The sequence below is a fragment of the Lonchura striata genome, chromosome 6 (genome assembly GCF_046129695.1).
Source record: "Lonchura striata isolate bLonStr1 chromosome 6, bLonStr1.mat, whole genome shotgun sequence".
NCBI classification, from domain to species: Eukaryota; Metazoa; Chordata; class Aves; order Passeriformes; family Estrildidae; genus Lonchura; species Lonchura striata.
Window position 1 is genome coordinate 52504203 of NC_134608.1, and position 20093 is coordinate 52524295.

A 20093-nucleotide genomic window follows, 5' to 3' on the forward strand; every position below is an offset into this window, starting at 1 on the left:
ACAGGCACCCCACACCTGGCCCTGTGTGTTTCCCACTAATCGAGAGTGTCCCCCAGCCAATTTCCAACACCCCACAGCTGGCCCTGAATGTCCCCCAGCTAGTTCTGGGTGTCTCCCACTAGCTCTGGATGCCCGCCAGCTACTTTCTGAGGTCTTCCGCTAGCCCTGGGTATCTCACAGGTAATCCCAGCTAGCCCCAGGTGCCCTTCACTAGCCCCAGATGCTGCGCAGGTCACTCTAGGTGTCCCCCACTAGCCTTGGGTGCCCCCAGGTAGCTCCAGGCGTCCCCCACCAGCCCTGGGTGCCCGACTAGCCCAGACTCCCCCCAAATATTCCCGGTTGCCCCAAGCAGCCCCACGGCCCCACAGGCCACGCCCACTTCCTTAAACCACGCCCATTGTCCTCCAGGCCACGCCCACACCCAGCGCCTCGGCCCCGCCCCGCCGCTGAGCCCCGCCCCTCAGCGCAGTTCTCGCGACATTTGCGGGGGAGCGCGGCGCGAGATGTGCGGCGGCTGTGTGGGCACCGAGTACCCGGAGCGGGTGAGGGCGGGAGCGGGGGACACCGGCGGGCACCGGCACCGGCACCGGTCCGAGCCTCTGCTCCCGCCCTAGGGCACCACCTGCCTGGAGGGCGGATCTTTCCTCCTGAACTTCGTGGGGTGCGCGCAGTGCGGCCGCCGGGATTTCGTGCTGGTCAACAACCGAGCCGAGGACCTGCAGGGCGGGGAGGAGATCGTCACTTATGACCGTGCGGTGGGGGGCACCGGGGGGGCTTACGTGGATGGGGGAGCCTTTGGGCTCTGGGGTTCTTGAGGGTCGGGGGGCCTGAGGGGAGCTTTGGGGTTTGGGGTTTTTGAGGGTGACATTTGAGGGATCCCTGAGCCATCCCTGGGGTTCAGGGATCGCTGAATGTTTGGGGTCTTGAGGGCTGGGAAGAGTCGGAGTTCGGGGGGAACCTTGGGTCTTGAAGAATGCTGAAGGCTGTGGAGGGCCTTTGGAGTCTGGAGCTTGGACGATCTTGAGAGTTAGAGAGGGCTGGAGCAAGCCTTTGGGATCTGGGGGTCTTGAACACTGGGGGACACAGGTGGAGGCCTTGAAGGTTGAGGCCTGGTGGTAACATTTGGATTCTGGGTGGCTGGGAAGAACTTCTGGGGTGTGGGGGCCCTCGAGGGTGGGGGCGTGTTGGGGTGGGGGGCTCAGAGGTCAAAGGAGGGAGAGACCTAAAGGAGGATTAGTTTGAGTAGGGAAAATTTGAGGCCCCAATATCTCGGAGGTTCCTGAGGGTGAGAAGGGTGGATGCCCTGTGGGGGAGGGTCTTAGGTTTTAAAGGGAGTATCAGCGAGCTGCAGATGGGCATGAAGCGGGGGTGAGTTGCTCTGATGGGAATTTTGGGGGCTTGATGCTTTGGGGACTGGGACGTCTATGCCCTGGGTGTGAGGGCAGGCATGGAGGACTGGGACTTGCCCCAAGAGATTGGGGAGGGACGATGGCCATGTCCTCACCCCACTGTCCCTTGCCCCACAGACCTGTGCAAGAACTGCCACCACCTGATTGCACACCACGAGTACACCTTCAGCGTGGTGGATGACTACCAGGTTTGTTTCTTGTCCCCTAAAAGCCCTCCTGACTCTGTCTCTGGAATTCCAGATGCACCCTTCCACAGGCTGATTCCTACCTTCCCTGGGACAGAGCCTCAAAGGATTCAGAGCCCCATCCCCATGTTCAGGGCTACCTGGAGTCCCCCCAGCATTAGTCTGTGCCTTGTGGGGGAAGCCCAGCTCACCTGGCATAGGAATGTGGGTGATGGGAGGGGGCTGTGACCCCCATTGCTCATTCCTGGCACATCTCCTATGCAGCAAAGGGCTGGAAAAAGGGCTCAGGGGAGCCGGTAGGGCTGGAAATGAGATCCCCTGGCTCTGATTGCAATCAGGGATCGGGTACCAGCTCTGGCTCAAGTTTCCGTATAGCGGGGGAGGGCTGTGACAGCCCCTCTTTTTCCAGCCCCCCCCTTTTCCTTCCCCCAGGAATATACCATGCTGTGCCTGCTCTGCGGCCGTGCTGAGGATTCCATTAGCATCCTGCCTGACGACCCTCGCCAGATGACCCCGCTGTTCTGATCCCCATGTGTATCCCAGGATGAGCTTCCAGGAGCTCTGGGAGATCCCTGGATCCCTGCCACTGTAATTTCTGGGGACCACACAGTCCCTGACAGGATTTGCTCCTCCAAACTTCCAGCCTGGATGCAGTGAACACCCAACACCGGATGCTCCCATGTTTCTGGAGCCTTTTGGCTCTGACCCTGACTGCAAGGATGGGATGCAGTGCCACGGCCCAAGTCCCCCATGTGCTGAAGACATAAAGGGGTCCCCAAAACAGGATCCAAAAGGATTCCCATCCCATCCTGCCTCAGGAGCCCTCATATATGGAGTAATAAATGTGACGTGTGACAGCTCGGTGGCACAAGCAGGAGTATTTTGGGAGTGGGCTTCGCCCCCTGGAGGTGGTGAAGGGTGTTGAGGGCTGATGGAAGAGGCTTTCTCCATCCCAGGAGCCTGTGGGATTCTTCCTTGGCCCTTCCCAGCACTGGAGAGTCCACTACACTCTCCCAGTGCTCTCCTAAACCCTGGAGAGAAAGGACTTGGATGATTTTCCCTTCCCGTGGAGTTGGTTTGGGGTCACTTTCCCCTGCCCTAGGGTTTGGAACCTGGCCCTGCCCTGCTGGGAATTCCATATTCCTGAGGAAGGAAGGAGCTGGGTGTGAGAAATCACTGCCCTGGGGTGGGTGAAGTGTTGCTTTTGGCACCCGGCCCCAGCAACACCCATGAGGAACTGGGTGCAGCCAGCCTGGCACCCACCTATCCCTGAGCCTCTGTTTCCTGGATCTGGCACTTGAGGGCTGTGTCCTCCTTCCTGTTCCCCCAAAGAGCCCCCAAAAACCACATGGGTATGGGCATGTTTCCAAAACCTCATGGATCCATTTACACTCCTAAAAACCACATGGATCCAGGCACGCTCCCTGCGGCTCATTTATTGCCACCAGCCCACGCCGCCCCTGTGGCTCCAACCCTCTGCCCCCATCAAGCCCCCTCCCCACGGAGGTTTCAGAGGGGGCTGTCACTCTGCGGAGAGCTGGGGCCATCCCGGGGTGACGCTGGAGCCAGGATCACACCAGAGCCAGGATCATGCTGGAGCTAGGATTACTTGGCCAGCTTGAGGAGACGCTGGATGTCGGGCTCCAGCTGGGCTGTGGGCACACGGGGGCTGTAGCGCCGGAATGGTTCCCCCTCAGGCCCCACCAGGAACTTCTCAAAATTCCAGGAGATGTCGGAACGCCGCACAGGGCTCCAGACGACAAAGCGGGGCTCGGCCATCAGGTGTGCAGGCTCGTCAGCCGGTGCGGGCAGGTGAGCCTTGAGGTAGGCGAACACGGGATGGGTGTCACTCCCGTTCACCTGGCACTTCTGGAACAGGGTGAAGTTGGGCTCGAAGCCACCCCCGGGCCGCACGTGCTTCAGGGTGTTGAGGATCTCCTCGTTGGTACCGTTCTCCTGTGGTGGAGAAGGAGAAATCCAGAGCCCTCTGTTTCCCAGCTCCTCACCCCCTGCCTCGTAGCCCATAAGGACTTACCTGGTATCCAAACTGGTTGCAGGGGAAGCCCAGCACGACCAGCCGCCGGGGGTAGCGGGCTTGGAGTTGGTTGAGCTGGGTGTAATCCCGCACTGTGGTGCCTCAGAGCGAAGCCACGTTCTCGATCAGGACCACGCGGCCCCGGAAAACACCAAAATCCACCTTTTCCCCCTGCAAGGAGGTGGCGCTCAGGTCATAGAAGGACTTGGCGATGGGGACGGTCATGGCTGCAGGTGTGCGGTGGCTTGTGCCCCGTGCCCTGCACTGCCTCTTAAGGGCTTCCCGGTGCTCACGTCACGGTCCAAAGGTCTCCAGGCCCCGCCGCGGCTCAGGAGAAACCTGAGCCTCCCGTCCCACCCGTGGAAGGAGGAAGGTGGCACGGGGCCAAGGTGATGCTCTACCTGCCTCAATAATTCATGGCACGGCACGCTGCAGCTGCTCGTCCTAGTGTCTGCGGGATGTGGGATGCTCCCAGTCTGGCACGGCATGTTCCCGAGGGTTGGGAATGACGGTGAGAGTTGGGGAATAACAGGAGTCAGGGAATAACGGGAATCTGGGAGCTGGGCTTCTGTGGGGCAGAGGAGGAAGGGACAAGTGTCCCAGTACTCTTCTTTGTTTGGTGCTGCCATGGCATCACCTCCGGGGCCTCCTGTGGTGCCCATCCCAGTCTCCCCCATCTTGGGGCCACTGGTCCCAGTACCAGCTCCACCCTTGGGCCTATCTGCTGTAGTGCCCGCCGTTGTCATGTGGTGCCCATCCCAGTGCTGGGCAGCATCCTGGTGTCCACCTAGATGCCAGTAGGTTCCACTATCTTACTCCCCACTATCATCCCAATAACTGCCCATCCCAGGCAGCCACAATCCTGCTGCTGGCTCATCCCAGTGCTGCCACCAAGTTTTCCGACCCTGTTCCCACAGCTGTGGCTGAGCTGGTAGCCTGGCAGGCCGTGGTAGTGGCCAGGTCACTCCATGGGCACCACGCCCCATGTCCCTGTGCCCAGCCTGGAAAGGGGACACCATGCCGGCAGCCCCAGACCACCCTCAATTATTGATCACCGCTCAGGTGTCCATGCCCAGGCTGTGCCTGCTGCCATGGCATCATGCCCACAGCCCCCCTGGAGCACACGGACCACCAGCCCCTCCAGCATCTCCTTTATTCTGCAAACCACTGTGTAAAACCAAGGGTCCCACAGGCACGGGGTGGCACAGGGTGGGCACACAGCACCTGTACACCCCACACCCTACCCCCAAGCCAAGGAGGGCACAGGTGCCAAAATGGGGGCCCCACTTGCCACCTTCCCTGTCCCTGGGGGTGTCCCATGTTGCCCCCCAATCTATGGGGGCTGCCTCAATCCTGCCCCTACCATACCCCCGACACAGCCTGGGGAGGAGGGGTCACAGCGTCCCAGCCTTCAACACCAGCAGGTTTTGGGGGTGTCCTCACTCCCCAGGGGCTGCTGCTCGTCCTCCTCCAGCCGGGCCAGGGTGGGGGCGTGGGGCAGCCCCCGCAGCTCGTCCAGCTCCTTGCGGTGTGCCTGCAGCACCAGCTCCGTCAGGCGTGTGAAGGACTGTGGGAGAGGGGTGGGGTGAACCTGGGGGACCCCTCCAGTACCCCCTGGCCTCTCCAGGTCCCCCAGGCCAGCCCCAACCCCCTCAGAACCCCAGCACCCCCCCCCACACCTAGTCCCCTCATACCTCCTTGATGTTGAGGTTGCTGCAGGCACTGGTCTCGTAGAAATCCATCCCGTATTCCCTGGCCAGCTGCGGCACCAGGGGTTTGGCAGGGAGGGGGAGTAGCGTGATTTGGGGGGAGGGGGGATTCAATACCCCTGCCCCCCCCCCGGAACATGAATAGCCAGGTATGGACAGACAGGAGAGCTGTGGGGGGGGGGCTGGCATAGGGGCACACCTGGGGTTGGGTGCAGGGGCCCTGGGAGGGGTGCTGGATGCTATGGGGTCCAGAGGTCACTGGGAGGGATACTGGGGGGCACTGGGTGCTTTAGAGGTGCAGAGGAGCACGGTGGAGGTGCAGGGAGGGGTTGGGGGTTGTTGGACGCCCTGGGGTAGCACTGGGCAGTATATGGGTATCCTGGGTGCTCTAGAGCTGCAGGGGGAGGTCAGTGGTCCCTGGGTTCAGACTGCAGGAGCATGGGGGGGGTCACTGGATACAGATAGGGATGTTTGGGGGTCCCTGGATACGGGTAGGACTGCAGGAAGGCTGTTGGGGTCCATGTGGAATGCAGGGGGTGCTTGTGGAGGGTCTGGCCATGCTGGGATTGCAGGGAGATGCACTGGGTGCTTTGGGGGTCAAGAGGTCGCAAGGGGGACACCAAGGAGGTCACTGTGTGCTTCAGGGGTGCAGGAGACAATGCTGGAGGTACAGGGAGAGGTTAGGGGTCTCTGAACATTTTGCAAGTGGGGAGGAGGGAGCCTTGAGGCTGCAAAACCACTGCAGGGATGGAGGGGAAGAGGGTTCCTGGACACTGGGGGAGGTGTTTTTGGAATGCCTGGGTTCAGACTGCAGAAGGTGGGGGTCCTTGGTCATGCTGGGAGGGGCTGGGGAGGCTTGGGGGTCCCAGATAGAGGTAGGGCTGCAGGAGGGCTGTAAGGGTCCCGAGTGCAGGGGGGGCTCAGGGAGAGGCTGGCCATGCTGGGGGTGCAGGAGAGGTCCTGCCCCCTGGGGGGGGGCACACAGCAGCCCCCGCTCACCTGCAGCCCTTGCTCTTTGGGCACTTGCCTCTTGTGCTCCTCGTCCGCCTTGTTCCCGATGAGGATTTTCTGGACGCCATCGGGTGCGTACTGGGAGGGGGAACAGTGTAAGGACCCCTCCCAACACGGTTGGGGAACCTCCAGACCACCCTTGGGAGCCCCCACCTCATCCACGTCGCTGGCCCACTTCACGATGTGCTGGTAGGAGCGCTCGCTGCTGATGTCGTACACCAGGAAAATGCCCTGTAGGGGGTGGGGGGTGGCTGTTGACACCCCAAAACTGTGCCTCAGTTTCCCCTCTCCTGTGTACCAGGACAGGGAGCCCCCGTACCTGTGCCCGCCGGTAGTACTGCTTGGTGATGGTCTGGTACCGCTCCTGGCCGGCTGTGTCCCTGTCCGGCGACAGCGGGTCAGTGCCACGGCACCACCCATGGCATGAGTTTGGCAGGGCTCAGCCCTTACCTTGGGTGGGGGGAGCAGGACTCAGACCCCCCCAAAATTTCTTCCCTCTTCCCCCCGGGATCCAGTGCTGCCACTCACCAGATCTGTATCCGCACCTTGATCCCATCCACCTCGATGGTCTTCATCTTGAAGTCGACACCTGGGATTGGAATGGGAGAGGTTGTGGGGTGTCCTGTCACTGGGGGCCGTCTGGTCCCTTCACTCCTTCTGACCCACACCCACACCCCACCATGGCCTGGTCCTGGTCCCCACACCCAGTGCCTGGCCTTGCAGGAGGCCCTGGTGCCAGGTGGTGATCCTGGTGCTCCCAGTTCCCTGGTGCTGCAGCTGTCCAGCTCTCCCAGTTCCCCAGTGCTACAGCTTCTCGGTACTGGGGCTGCCCAGTGCTCTCAGTTTCCAGCTGCATGCTGCTCCCCAGAGGTGCCTGGTCCTCCTGATTCTCCCATGCCCATGATTTCCTGGCTCCCTGATGCTCCCGGTTCCCGGTTTCCCAGTTTTCCTATGCTGCAGCTTCCCGCTGGTCCCGGCTTGTGGATGCCCACAGTTCCACCGTTTCCTGATGCCCACGGCTTCCCGGTTCCCCAGTGCTGTGACTCCCGACGCTCCCGGTTCCCCGGTGCCCACAGTTTTCCCTCTCCCCGGTGCCCGGTTTTCCTGCTCTCTGGTTACCTGTTTCCCCATGTTCCTAGTGTTGCAGCTCTCCCAGTGCCCACGGTTAACCCTTTCCCGCTGCCCCCGCTTTTCCCGTGCCCACCACCGGTTCCCCAGTTCCCACGACTCCCGAGTGCCCTGCTTTCCCGTTTTTCCAATCCTGTGGCTTCCCAGTTCCTCGGCAGTCCCGGTTCTCTGATGCCCACGGATTTCCCCTCCCCTGGGTTCCCGTTTCTCGGTTGCTGCATCTCCAGCTTCTCCAGTTCCCATGGTTTTCCCGCTCCCCCGTTGCCCGTTTCCCCGGTACTGCGGCTTCCCAGTCCACACGGTTTCCTGGTGCCCACAACTCCCCAGTTCCCCGGCTTCCCTTTTCCCCGGTAATGCGGCTCCCAGTGCTCCCGGTTACCCGGTGCCGCGCCTCCCCATTGCTCCCGATTCCTTGATGCTCCTGGTTTCACGTTTCCCCGGTGCCGCGGCTCCCCGTTTCCCCGGTGCTCCCGGTTCTCTGGCTTCCCGTTTCCACGGTGCTGCGGCTCCCAGTCTTCCCGGCTGCCCGGTTTCCCGATGCTCCCGTTTCCCCGGTGCTGCGCCTCCCCACTGCTCCCGCCTCCCCGATGCTCCCGGTTCCCCGTTTCCCCGCTCCCGCCGCCGCGGCCGCCGTGCGCTGCCGGTGCCGGTACCGATGGTGGAGATGTGGGCGGGGTGGAACTGGTTGTCGGTGAACCGGCAGAGCAGGCAGGTCTTGCCCACGCCCGAGTCCCCGAGCAGCAGCAACCGGAACAGCACGTCGTACTGCTTGGCCATGGCGGGCCCGGGCCGCCGCCGCCGCCGCCACACCGGGGCCGCTCCGGGGCCGCGAGCTGCGCCGCCGCCGCGCCGGGCCGGGCTGGCACCGGGGGATGCACCGGGGCGGGGCGGGGCGGGGGCGGCGGCGGCGGGAGGGGGCACCGGGAGGGGAAACGAGGGGGGCGACACCGGGGATGGACCGGGGGATGCTGTAGGGAGCGGGGAGGGGACACCGGGGATACACCCGGGATACACCGGGAGATGTTGTGGGGAACTGGGCGGCGACACGGGGGATGGACTGAGAGGAGAGCTGGGGAGAACGGGGGACGGAGCCAGGAATGCGCCGTAGGATATGTTGAGGATGCTCTGGAAAACCGGAGGTGGGAGACAGGGGATATACCAGGGGGACCAGCGGGGACTTCGGGGGCTCTGGGAGTACCAGGGATGTACCCGGGATTGCTCTGGGGGCATTGGGAATGGGACAAAGGGGTGCAGCAGGGGACACTGGGGTGACATAGAGCTGGACCAGAGGACTGGTGACACTTAGGAAGGATGGGATGGCACCCAGCAGGACCTGGACAAGGGTGGGTTGTCTAGGAACAAGATTCCCATAGGAACTTTGTGGGGGTAAACAAGGCCAAGGACAGGGTTGGCACATGGATTAGGACAATTCCCAAGATAAGTGCAGGATGGGAGGTGGGATGGAGAACAGCCCAGATGAGAGGAATTTCAGGGGGATGAGAAGCTGAATATGACCTGGTGACGTGTGCTGGCAGCCCTGGAAAGCCACCCATGTCCTGGGCTGTGTCACTTGGCAGCATGGGCAACAGGTGAGGGGGGATTGTCCTCCTCTGCCCCACTCAGGTGAAACCCCACATGGAGCACTGTGTCCAGCCCTAGGGTCCTTGTCATGGGAAGGACAGGGAGCTGCTGGAGCAAGTCCAGAGGAAGCCACAGAAATCCTCCAAGGGCTGAGAATGGGCTGGGAGAGCTGGGATTGCTCAGCCTGGAGAAGAGAAGGGGCTCCAAGAGAGATGAAGAGGGACTTGGGATGAGGCCATGGATTGACAGGACAAGGGGAATGTCTCCGAAGTGGAAAAGGGGAAGTGTGGATTGGATATGAGGAAGAACTTCTTTACAATGAGGATGGTGAGGCACTGGAGTGGATTTCCCAGAGCAGCTGTAGATGCCTGGAAGCGTCCAAGGCCAGGCTGGAGCAACCTGATCTAGTGGAAGGTCTCCTGCCCACGGCACGGAGTGGAGCTGGATGGGTTTTCAGGTTCTTATCAACCCAACCCGTGGATGCTATGATGATGCAATAAATGACGTCACATCACGATGACGCAAGGGCTCCGGAGGGGGGGGGGGAATAGTGAAGCTCCTCCGCGCACGCGCGCCGGGGCCGGGCGTGCCCAAGAGAGAAGGGGCGTGGCCACAGGAGGGGCGTGGCCACAGTAGAGGAGGCGTGGCCAATTGGAGGGCGTGGCCGCGCGCGGTGGGCGTGGCCATGAGCGCGGCCGCGCGTCCCCTCCCGGCCGCCGTCGCCCGCTGCCCCCGCGGCCGCAGCATGGCGGGAGCGGCCCCCGGCTCCGCCGGGCGGCGGCGGCTGCGGGACGATGGGCTGCGCACCTGCACCTCCGCCGAGCAGGTACCGGGGGGCTGCGCTGCGCGCTGCCAGGCTACCGTGGGGCTGGCCTTTGGGGTGCCGTGGAGGTGGGGTGTGGGGTTGCCGTGGGGCCGGGCTTTGGGCTGCTCTGGGACGGGGCTCAGGGGTTCCGTGGCATCGGATGATCCCTATCCCAGTATCCCCACGCAGCTACTGTCCCCGCACCCCCTGTGAAAACAGCCCTACAGTGACCAGTGTTTTGGGGGGCCCGGCGGTGCTGCCGCCCGCCAGCCACGGCAGCTTCCACGTCCCCCAGAACCAGCTGGGGGAGGGTGAGGGGTCCTGGGCAGCCAGACTCTCCCCTCCGTCCCTCTATCCTGAGCCAGCCCCTAGCAGCTCCCTTGGGTGCTGGGATGGGGTAAAAAGTGACTCCGGGTTTCCCAATCTATGGGGTTCTTGCTCAATTGTGCCTGGCAGGACACAGTGCCATGAATGCAGGTCCCCGTGCGGCCCCTCCTCACCCCCGGGACTGATCCTGGGGTATTTCCTTGAGGATTACCGTGGCTTAGAGTGCCCAAGTCCCCAGTTATCCCAGCGTGAGCGGGAGGAGAGTGTTTGCTATGACAGTCTTGTGATGAACCAAATTCAAGCTGGATTTGTAAAGCAGCACGGGATGGTGCTGGATTCTGGCATAATTTGGGGCACAGAGCTCCTGGGAATTCCTACTTTGGTTTTACTGGATGAGACGAGGCTGTGAATCAGATAAACCCCTGGGATGAGGTAGAAGTTGCAGGGCTCAGTGGGGATCATGTTTGGGATGTGTGTAGCCTCTTCCCAGAGCTCACCACAGTCTTTATTCCCATTTTTCCTTACAAGTCCAAGGTGGAGGACATCGTGCAGGAGGTCTATGATGCCTACAAGACAAATCATCACTCCTCACAGTCAGTATCAAAACTCTCAATAACTATAAAGAACTCCCATCCCAAAAGACTCATTGATCCCAGTGGGTGCTGCAGTAGGATTCTGCCCCTCCTGCCACTGTCCCCCCGCTTTTTCAGGCCACCCTGCCTGCTCATCCTATCCTCTCTGTATTCCAGGTACGTCCTGCAGCGGGAGAAGCACTTCCATTACCTGAAGAGAGGTCTTCGGCAGCTCACTGAAGCCTACGAGGTACTGGGAGTGCCGGGTGTGCCACCTGGAGCCACTGGCTGGGGGAACCCCTCGCCCTGGGGCTGTCACTAGGGCTGTTTGTTGCTGGGGGTTTGCCAGCCCCAGAGTGGACACAGCATTCCTGGTGTGCCCACGCGCATCCTAGCGATGCTCTGGGGGTTCTCCTGACTGTCTCCTCACTCCTGCCTGCTCCTGCCGTGCCCAGTGCCATTCTCTGACTGTCCCTGCTGTCCCTGCAGTGTCTGGATGCCAGCCGCCCCTGGCTCTGCTACTGGATCCTGCACAGCCTGGAGCTGCTGGATGAGCCCATTCCCGATTCGATGGCCTCTGAGTAAGTGGGGAGAGCTGGGGGGACCCCACCATGGCCACTGTCGCTGCTGGCCACCCGCGTGACTCCGGAGGTGCCACCTCCCGCTGTCCCCAGAGCAAAGGAGTGCTTTGTCTCCCTGCCACCGTCAATGCCGCCCATTCTTCCGGCGGCTTCCTCGTGACGACGGAGATGGGAGGGTGACACCCCCGGCTTCGACCTCGGGGAGATTTACAAGGCTGGGAGGGGATGCATCACCCCAGTGGGGTGACACAGGTGACGCTGAGCCCCTTCCCCACCTTCCCGCAGTGTCTGCCAATTCCTGAGGCGGTGCCAGAGCCCCCAGGGTGGATTTGGGGGGGGTCCCGGCCAACACCCCCACCTCGCCCCCACCTACGCCGCCGTCAACGCGCTCTGCATCATCGGCACCGAGGAGGCCTTCGGCGTCATCGACAGGTCCGGGGGCCGGAGGAGCTGGGTGGGAAGTGGGGTGCATGTCCCCCCCTCTCACAGCCATGCCTCCTGCAGGAAGAAGCTCTTGGAATACCTGCACTCGCTGAAGCAGCCGGATGGCTCCTTCCTCATGCACGTGGGTGGAGAGGTGGATGTCAGGTGGGTGAGGGCTGCATGGGCAGGCTGTTTTGGAGGGTCTGGGCATTTCGGGGAGCCAGTGCTGGAAGCAGATGCCATGGTGGGGAGCTGGTGCCATTCTGGGGATTTGGTGCTGGGTAGCTGGTGATGTTTTTGGGAGCCAGTATCATTTTGGGGAGCTGGTACTATGGTGGGAAGCCACTGCTAATTTGGGGTACAGTTTTGGACAGTCTGTTGTGGGAAGAAAATGCTGGGAGCTGGTGCCATTCTGAGGAGCCAGTGCCATGGCAAGGTGCAGTTTTGGGGACTCAGTTGTGTTTTGGGGAGCTAGTGGTGTTTTGGGGAGTGTCTAGTGCCACACTGAACTACTAGTGCTGTTTGGGGGTGCTGGTACCATGATGGGGAGCCGATGCCATGGGGAGGTGTAGTTTTGGGGAACCAATGCTGTCTTGTGGTGCTGGTGCCATGGCAGGGGACCAATGACACAAGCTATTGCCATGGCAGGGTGCTGTTGCAGGGAGCCAGTGCTGGAACAGGGACCTTGTGCATTTTGGGGAGCCAGTGTAATTTTAGGGAGCTGGTACCACTTTGGGGTGCCAGTGCCACATCCCTGAGCACCTATCTCCTGAATCTGTGGGCACCCTATTCCCGCAGGAGCGCCTACTGCGCCGCCTCAGTGGCCTCGCTGACCAACATCCTGACGCCCACACTCTTCGCTGGCACGGCCGAGTGGATTGCCAGGTGAGATCTGGGGACAGATGTGGGACAGGGAGTGACATTCCCGGTGTCCCTGCTGCCCTGACCCCGCTCTCACAGGTGCCAGAACTGGGAGGGTGGGATCGGCGGCGTGCCGGGCATGGAGGCGCATGGCGGCTACACTTTCTGCGGCGTGGCCGCGCTGGTCATCCTCAAGCAGGAACATCTGCTGAACCTCCGGAGCCTGCTGGTGGGTGACCCCTCTCTGGGATACTGAGGCTCTCATCCTGCCGGGGATCTCTGGTCCCACACTGGTTCCCATCACCCCGCAGCACTGGGTGACCGGGCGGCAGATGCGCTTCGAGGGCGGATTCCAGGGCCGCTGCAACAAGCTGGTGGATGGGTGCTACTCCTTTTGGCAAGCCGGGCTCCTGCCCCTGCTCCATCGGGCACTCCATGCCAGGGGTGAGTTGCCACAGGCTTCCTCTGTCCCCAGAATGGCATCTGGAGGGATTTGACAACTTCTTTGGTGTTTCTCCTCTGGGTTTCCCTTCCAGGCGATCCAGCGCTGAGCATGGCACACTGGATGTTTGACCAGCTGGCACTGCAGGAATACATTCTCCTGTGCTGCCAGTGCCCAGCTGGTGGGCTGCTGGATAAGCCAGGAAAGTGAGTGCAAGGGGAAACACGGGGCTGCCTGGCATCAGGGATGCCCAGATGCCCCCTCAGCATCCCAGTATCTCCTTGCATGCAGATCCCGGGATTTTTATCACACCTGCTACTGCCTGAGTGGGTTGGCCATTGCACAGCACTTTGGAAGTGGAGACCTCCACAATGAGGTGGTCCTGGGTATCCCTGAGAATTGCCTGGTAAGTGCTAGGCATCGCTGGGGTGGGCAGGGATGAGCTTCCAGCGCTCCATAGCACTGAGAAAGGCAGATCCAATGGCAGTGAAAAGAGTTGGGGTTCGGCCTGGAGAAGGCTTCAGGGAGAGCCTAGAGCTGCTTCAAGGGCCTAAAGAGCTTCAAGGGAGCTGGAGTTGGGCTTTGGACAAGGGCTTGGAGTGACAGGACAAGGGGGAATGGCTCCAAACTGGAAAAGGGAAATTTTAGATGGGATATGGGAAAGGAGTTCTTTCCAGTGAGGGTGCTGAGGCCTTGGCACAGGTTGTCCAGAGAAGCTGTGGCTGCCTCATCTCTGGAAGCATCCAAACCCAGGATGGACCAGGCCTGGAGCAACCTGGGATGGCAGAGATTCCCTGTGCACAGTGGGTTGGACTTAGGTGCCTTCTCGCCCAAACCACTCCAGGACTGTGTGACTAACACACACCATCTCTCTCCCACAGCAGGCCACACACCCCGTCTACAACATTGCCCCGGAGAAGGTGGCGAGGGCGGTGATGCACTTCCTGCAGTATCCCGTGCCCAGCCTGGATCCAGCATCCGCTGCCGAGTAGGGGGGTTCTGCTGCTGGCTCGGGGTGCCGAGCCCCGGGAGCGAGCGGCACAGCCCATCCCCGCGGCGCCTGGCCAGGCAGAGCACGGTGCTCAGGGTGCTAGCAATACCAAAATCCAGCCTGCTCCAGGCCTGGTGTCCTGCTGCCATCCTGGCCAGAGCCACGGTGGGACACGGGCTCTGGCAGAGCTTTTTGGCATCAATAAACCAGAAGTCGCACCCGCCGTGTGCTGGTGGCCCCGGGGATGCGGGGCAGGAGGTGATGCCATGTCTGGATGTGGTGGCACCAACTTCCCCCATTCCAAGAACACATGGTAACCACAGGGAAGGATAAAATAAGTGGAATTTTGGCTTTTTTTGTTTATTATTTATAGTCTTATAGTAAAGGGAAGCCTTAACTTGCAAGACAACTCTGGGCAGTATGTACAACATACCTTAGATCCATGGAATGGCATCAAAATGGGGGGAAAAAGGGGCGCCTACGGGTCAGGGACGGGCCACTGGAGTTCGGAAAATGCCACGGAGGTTGGGAAGGGTCAAGGGAGGGGAGGAGGAGGAGTGGGGAAGGAGCCCCCAAGCCTGGCTCTGTGCTCTGCCGACTCGGGCAGGTGGAGTTGCACACGGAGAAAATAAATAGGGAGATTCCCCCCCCAGTGCTCGCTCCTTTTTTTGGGGGGGGCTTCCTGGCTCCTCCCCGTTGTGGACTGCACTGGTCCCCGGGTATAAATAGAAATGCTCCTATAAAACCAGGAGGGAAGGGGAGGGGGGTCACTAGCGGAGGGGAGTTGGCGGGGGAGTCTCCCTGACCCCCCCCAAGTCTTTCTGCTCGGCCTGGCCGGCTCCCCCCGGGGCCGGCGCGGTGGGAGCAGGGAAGGGGCCGGGGAGGGCTGGGAAGCTGCAGTCCAAGAGCTTCTAGGAGCGGAGGGAGCGAGTCCTGCCGCAGGCCGGGGGGCGGCGGAGGGGCCTAACTGGCCTCCATGCGCAGCTTCTTCCTGTTCTGCGGCTCGTCGGGCTCCGAGTCGGAGCTGGAGTCGGAGCCACCGTCGAAGGCGGAGATGGCACTGCCCTTGGGGTTGGTGTAGAGGCTGTTGTCCGCGGGATAGCTGGCCTGGAGCTGGGCGCTGGCTCGGGCCTTCTCCAGCGCACGCACTGTGAGGGACAGCACTGTCACCCCCGGGCCTGGCCCTGCCTGCAGCCCAGCTCCCAACAGGCCCAAACTCTCACTGGATTCTGGATCCCAAACTCTTCTAGACCCCAGATTCTGCCAGACCCCAGCTCCCACTGAATTCCAGACCCTGCCAAACTCTGGTCCCTGCCACACCTCAGCTCCCACCAGATCCCAACTCCCAGTGGATCTCAGCTTCCACCTGATCCTGGATTCTGATGGATTGTATCTCCTGCCAGACCCCAGCTCCCACTGGATCATGGATCCCAAACCCTACTGGATGCCAGATCCTGGCTCCCAAAGCCTGCCAGGCCCCAGACTGCATCTCAGACCGTGCCAGACCCCATCTCCAGCCAGATCTCAGCTACCACCTTGCTGCTCCAGCAGTGCATTCTGCCGCTTGAGGTCGTCGATGTCCTGCTGGTGTGTGTGGTTTTTCCGGCGCATGTACTGGATGTACTCTGTGGCTTTGTCCAGGATTTGGGCCCGGGATGCCTGTTGCAATAGTGGGAAAAGCCAGAGGCAAGATAAAGACCTAGTCCAGGGGGGAAAACTGAAATTTCACCTGCCTCATCCCACCCTGGCTCTGGTCTTCACTGGGGACTCCCGTGGTGCAAGAGAGCCTCGGGACTGTCCCAAATCGAGGAGCCTGGACCACGGGTGGGTGATGTCCGTGTCCCCAGCACGCTCCATAAACTCACCTTCTCTCCTTGGAGTGAGGGCACAGAATCCCGCAGGCTGTGGAAGCTATCTTTGATGTGGTCCCTGCGCTTGCGCTCCAGCGCGTTGTGATGAGCCCGTTTGTCGGCCTGAGAGTGGGGGAAACGGGTGGCACTGGGAGAAAGCCACCACCTGCACCCCTAAAATTCCCTCTGGGAATCGCTGTGGGAGCTCAGCTGAGCCCCCAGGGCGGCTCCGTGGCCGTGATGCCTCCGGCTGGGCCGCGAGGGCGTGGGAAGGAGGCGGCTCCCGGTGCTTTCGGTTTCCTCAGCTTCCTGCTGCCGGTGCAGCTCCTCTGGGCCCCGGGAGGGGTACGGCACTTTCCCCCTGGAACACGGGCACCTCCTCCCCTGCTCCCCAACCCACCAGGCACAAGCTCCCCCCGTGTCTTCTGTCAACCCCTTATGTTGTTCCCCCTGTGCCCCCAAATGTAGCCCCACCCCCCCAAATGACGGCCCCACACATAACGCCCCCTAACACCCCCGCTTTACCCTAGAAAGCCTCCCATTCCCCTCTCCTAAAAGGGCTGGATTCTCTTCCACCCGACCCCAGGCCCTACCGGTGTCCCCCGCATAAGACCCCCAGTCCCACAGGACACCCCCAAACCCAGAAGACATGACTTTATGGATCCCCGTTCTGTGTCACAGCCCTCAATCCAAATAAGACCTCCAAGCCCAGAGGTGTCCCCTCTCCAAGACCAACCCTCCTCCCCAAAAGACCCCCAGCCCTATTGGTGTCCCCTCCTTCCAAGCATCCCCACAGGACAACCCCCAAGCCCATATTTCTCCCCCAAGACCCCCATTCCCACAGATCCCTCTCCATGTCACAGCCCCTGCAGAAGATCCCAGCTCCAAAGGTGTGTTCCCCTCAAAAAAGACCCCCAACCCCACTGGTGTCCCCGTCAGCACCCCCAACCCCACTGGTGTCCCCCCAGCACCCCGATCCCCACAGGACACGCCCAACACCCCCATCTCCCCCAGGCTCCCCATTCCCCCAGCGCCCTTCCATGTCACCCCCTCCCCAAATCCCGCCCCCCTCACACCCCCGCCCACGTGCTCCCCATCCCGGGGCGCTGCGGGGCGGCCCCCAGCGACCTACCGCGGACTGGAACCTCGGCTGCTCCTCCTGAGGAGCCCCGGCCGGAGCGAGGAGGAAGAGGAAGAAGATGGTGGGGGGGGGGGCGCCGCCATATGAAGGAAGAACACACACAAACCAAACATTACCCCATTCCCAGAGCTCCTGATGTGGGGAAGAGCCACGGGGGGTTATGCCAGGGGTTGTCCCAGGGTTGGGGGCCCAACTCACGTCGCTCTCCACCTCGATGTCATCGTTGTCGCTCATCGCTCCCGCCCGGGTGAAGCCGCGGGCCGGGCCGCGCCGCCACAACAACAGCCCGCACCGCGCATGCGCGGAAGTCGGGGGGGGGCAATGATGGCGCGGGGCGACGCGAACGCTTGTGGGAATTGTGGTTTGAGTGGGGAGATGGAGGCATCTTCCACGTGGCGGGGACTACAACTCCCGGCGTACATAGCGCGGGGCAGCGCGGGGCACGCCGGGAGCTGTAGTCTCCGCTTCGGGAAGGGGCCGCTTCGGGTGCGCAGCCGGAGAATGGAGGAGGTGAGGTTCAAGGACACGGAGGGAGGGGTTTATTGAAGGAAAACGGGGATGGGAGAGGTCGGGAAGTCTGTGGGCCCGACCTGGGGGGCTGCAGGCTGAACTAGCAGGGCTCCGGGACAACCTAGAGGGGGCTGCGGGGTCTGCCTGGGCTGCGTGTGGGTCTGGTTTGAAGGGCTGTGGGCCAGTTCGGGAGGGGGCCGATCTGCCTGGGGGCTCCAGGGCAGCTCTGGGCGTCTGGATGCGGGCTAATATGGGAGGGCTGGAGGTCTGCGCATCTGCTCAGGGATCTGGGGGGTTTTGGATCTTCCTGGGGATTGTGAGTCTTGTATGAGGGGCTGTGGATTTGCGTCTGGGGGCTCTGGGGCTGGCTTGAGGGCCTGCAGGTTTGACCTGAGCAGCTACATCATAATTTGGGGAGCTATGGGCCTGCCTGGGGGCTGTACCACAATTTGGGGGTCTCTGTACCACAATCTGGGGGCTGTAGAACCATCTGGAGGCTGCAGACCTGACCTAGGGGGTCCGTGGTCCAATCTGGGGGTCTGTCAGCCAGTGTGGGGGGATTTGGGCTGCCTAGGGGCTTTAGGCCTAGCTCGGGGAGCTGCAAGCCTGACCTGGGGGGGTTTGCAGAATTTTGGGCCCATCCTGGGGGAGCTGTGGAACCCCCTCAGGTACCAAGAGCAGGATGGGGCCCAGGACAGGCTGTCCCTATCCCAGCTGCTGCCCGTCCTCTTTTGGCAGCTCATCCTCCCTGGTGGCCTCAGTTGGGTGCCTGTCATCATCTTCCTTGCCTCCATCACCGTCAGAGCCAGTCTCATCCGAGTTGTCCTCCAGGTAGCGGTATCCACGTGTTTTGTGGCGTGGGCGCGGGATGCGGGGCAGCCGGACTTCCACGTTCCATGCTACCTTCCGCTCCATCCACAGGTATGTCCCCACTGCCACCACCAGCGTCAGCAGCATGATGGACAGCTTGGCCTGCGGCACACGGGATTTTGGGATTGCTGTGGGGGTGAGTCCCCGAAAAGCCTGGAATGTCTCAGAGTGGCCTGGGACATTTCTGCGACTTACCTTCATGGGCAGCCCCGACCACAGGTAGACGGTGAAGATGGCCAGGGCCTGCCACCAGTGGTAGATGGTGAAGATGAAATCTTGGCGCTCCTTTTTCTTGTACAACATTCCCAGAAGGACTGTGGCAGAGACTGGTATCAGTGTCCCCTTCCTGTGTCATGTCCCCTTGGCGTGGGGGACAATCACAGTGAGTTTGTCCCGTGGATCCAAGGACAGACCACAAACTTATGGTGCCGGGGGACATGAGGAAAGGATGTGTGGAAAAACTTGGGACAACCCAGGCTATTTTGGGAACCACCAAGATGTTTTGGGGATAACAGAGGCTGTATTCAGGACCTTCCCACTACTCACTGCTGATTCCGGTCTTGTTGAGGGCACTGCCTGTGCCCCAGAGTGCGGCAATGCTGTAGAGCAGTGGCGCCTGCGGCAGGTACCGGGGCTCCGGTGCCCAGCAGAAAAGCGTCACCAGGAGTACAACATGGATCAAGGCTCCAGCCAGCAGCGGGATGTGCCGGCGCAGGCGCAGCATGCACAGGGCCAGGCTGGAGCACACCGAGGCGGAGAAGCCGTAGGCCATGAGGAGATACGCCAGCCTCTCCAGCCCGAGGGCGCACACGCCGTAGTTCTGCAGCGAGTACGGGCTCAGCATCATCTGGCTCAGCATCACCTGTCCCTGCTCTGTCACCTCCCACCCCATCACAGATCCTACCAGGGAAAATCCAGTGCAGACAAAGAGCACCTCGAAGCCGCTGTAGATGAACAACGGGAAGAGGTGCCGCAGGCGATAGTCCCGCATGTGCTTGAAGGGCAGCTGGAAAATGTTGCCCCAGCCAATGCTGCGCATGTCGATCTCCTCCATGGGCCGGTACGCTGCGCCACACAGCACCAGCACCTGTGGAGTGGTGGCAGTGAGGTCCTGCCATCATCCAGCCCATCCCTGTCCCCTCCCACCCCGGCGCTCACCACCAGCATGGCGAGGAAGGCGGCGGCCATCAACGCGCTCTCCACGATGATGAGGTTGACGCTGCGGGGAAGGCTCTGCAGCACTGTCTTGTTGAAACCAGGCAGTGTGCCGTGGCTCAGGGTCCCTGCCAGTGGGGCACAGGTCGTGGTTAATCCCAACTGGGGGCTCCCGGTGCCACCCCACGCCCCACCCCGCAGCCTCACCACAGTGCTTCACTGCAAAGAGCGTGTGGTTGAGTTGGTAGAGGTAGTTGTTGAGGAAGAAGACCATGGGCATCTGAGCGCAGACAAAGCTCAACTACAGGATGTAGAGGGGTGCACGCTCAGTGTTGCTGGCATGGTCCCCTGCCCATCCCAGCCACCCCACCAGGGCTCACGTGGAAGCAGGAGTAGAAGACGGTCTGGAAAACGACGATGTAGGCATTGCAGGCGTCCCGCGGCGCCCGCTGCCTCTCCTTCTCCTGCTCCTCCTTGTAGTTAACATATTCATAGTACTTCTGGGCC

The 20093-nt window shown here is 61.6% G+C and overlaps 6 protein-coding genes across 9 annotated transcripts; 2 read left to right on the forward strand and 4 right to left on the reverse strand.

Annotated features, from left to right (window-relative positions):
- The first annotated feature begins 473 nt into the window (after nucleotides 1-473).
- On the forward strand, nucleotides 474-2451 carry CHURC1 (churchill domain containing 1). The gene is made up of 4 exons (XM_021556053.3): nucleotides 474-542; nucleotides 615-750; nucleotides 1527-1597; nucleotides 2027-2451. The coding sequence occupies exons 1-4, from the start codon at nucleotides 504-506 to the stop codon at nucleotides 2117-2119; spliced, it is 339 nt and encodes a 112-aa protein (XP_021411728.1). The 5' UTR covers nucleotides 474-503; the 3' UTR covers nucleotides 2120-2451.
- A 564-nt stretch (nucleotides 2452-3015) lies between these two features.
- Nucleotides 3016-4125, reverse strand: GPX2 (glutathione peroxidase 2). 2 transcript variants are annotated; one of them, XM_021556046.3, is made up of 3 exons: nucleotides 4031-4125; nucleotides 3630-3800; nucleotides 3016-3550 (listed from the first exon to the last, which is right to left on the reverse strand). In XM_021556046.3, exons 1-3 carry the CDS (start codon nucleotides 4115-4117, stop codon nucleotides 3200-3202), a joined length of 609 nt encoding a protein of 202 aa, XP_021411721.3. In that variant the 5' UTR covers nucleotides 4118-4125; the 3' UTR covers nucleotides 3016-3199. The 2 variants fall into 2 exon arrangements, with proteins under 2 accessions (XP_021411721.3, XP_021411722.1); XM_021556047.3 differs by having other exon boundaries at nucleotides 3630-4073.
- Nucleotides 4126-4136: 11 nt separating this feature from the next.
- On the reverse strand, nucleotides 4137-8315 carry RAB15 (RAB15, member RAS oncogene family). 3 transcript variants are annotated; one of them, XM_021556051.2, is made up of 8 exons: nucleotides 8131-8315; nucleotides 6878-6938; nucleotides 6669-6729; nucleotides 6503-6580; nucleotides 6338-6427; nucleotides 5324-5389; nucleotides 4998-5196; nucleotides 4137-4197 (listed from the first exon to the last, which is right to left on the reverse strand). In XM_021556051.2, exons 1-7 carry the CDS (start codon nucleotides 8252-8254, stop codon nucleotides 5041-5043), a joined length of 636 nt encoding a protein of 211 aa, XP_021411726.1. In that variant the 5' UTR covers nucleotides 8255-8315; the 3' UTR covers nucleotides 4137-4197; nucleotides 4998-5040. The 3 variants fall into 3 exon arrangements, with proteins under 3 accessions (XP_021411726.1, XP_021411725.1, XP_021411727.1); XM_021556050.2 differs by lacking the exon at nucleotides 4137-4197 and having other exon boundaries at nucleotides 4766-5196; XM_021556052.2 differs by lacking the exons at nucleotides 4137-4197; nucleotides 8131-8315 and adding an exon at nucleotides 7857-8118 and having other exon boundaries at nucleotides 4766-5196.
- Nucleotides 8316-9781: 1466 nt separating this feature from the next.
- Nucleotides 9782-14409, forward strand: FNTB (farnesyltransferase, CAAX box, subunit beta). The gene is made up of 12 exons (XM_021556045.3): nucleotides 9782-9884; nucleotides 10719-10783; nucleotides 10940-11012; nucleotides 11252-11343; nucleotides 11629-11775; nucleotides 11848-11931; nucleotides 12565-12651; nucleotides 12727-12856; nucleotides 12939-13071; nucleotides 13164-13275; nucleotides 13361-13475; nucleotides 13951-14409. The coding sequence occupies exons 1-12, from the start codon at nucleotides 9804-9806 to the stop codon at nucleotides 14059-14061; spliced, it is 1230 nt and encodes a 409-aa protein (XP_021411720.1). The 5' UTR covers nucleotides 9782-9803; the 3' UTR covers nucleotides 14062-14409.
- MAX (MYC associated transcriptional regulator X) lies at nucleotides 14400-17849 on the reverse strand. Its single transcript, XM_021556049.3, is given in 6 exon segments — nucleotides 14400-15208; nucleotides 15596-15719; nucleotides 15926-16033; nucleotides 17043-17069; nucleotides 17250-17312; nucleotides 17315-17849. Coding segments are annotated over 6 exon segments (666 nt in total). The 5' UTR covers nucleotides 17474-17849; the 3' UTR covers nucleotides 14400-15023.
- Nucleotides 17850-17854: 5 nt separating this feature from the next.
- Nucleotides 17855-19425, reverse strand: UNC93B1 (unc-93B1 regulator of TLR signaling). The gene is made up of 4 exons (XM_021556055.3): nucleotides 19336-19425; nucleotides 18978-19251; nucleotides 18627-18745; nucleotides 17855-18533 (listed from the first exon to the last, which is right to left on the reverse strand). The coding sequence occupies exons 1-4, from the start codon at nucleotides 19420-19422 to the stop codon at nucleotides 18267-18269; spliced, it is 747 nt and encodes a 248-aa protein (XP_021411730.3). The 5' UTR covers nucleotides 19423-19425; the 3' UTR covers nucleotides 17855-18266.
- Nucleotides 19426-20093: the final 668 nt, after the last annotated feature.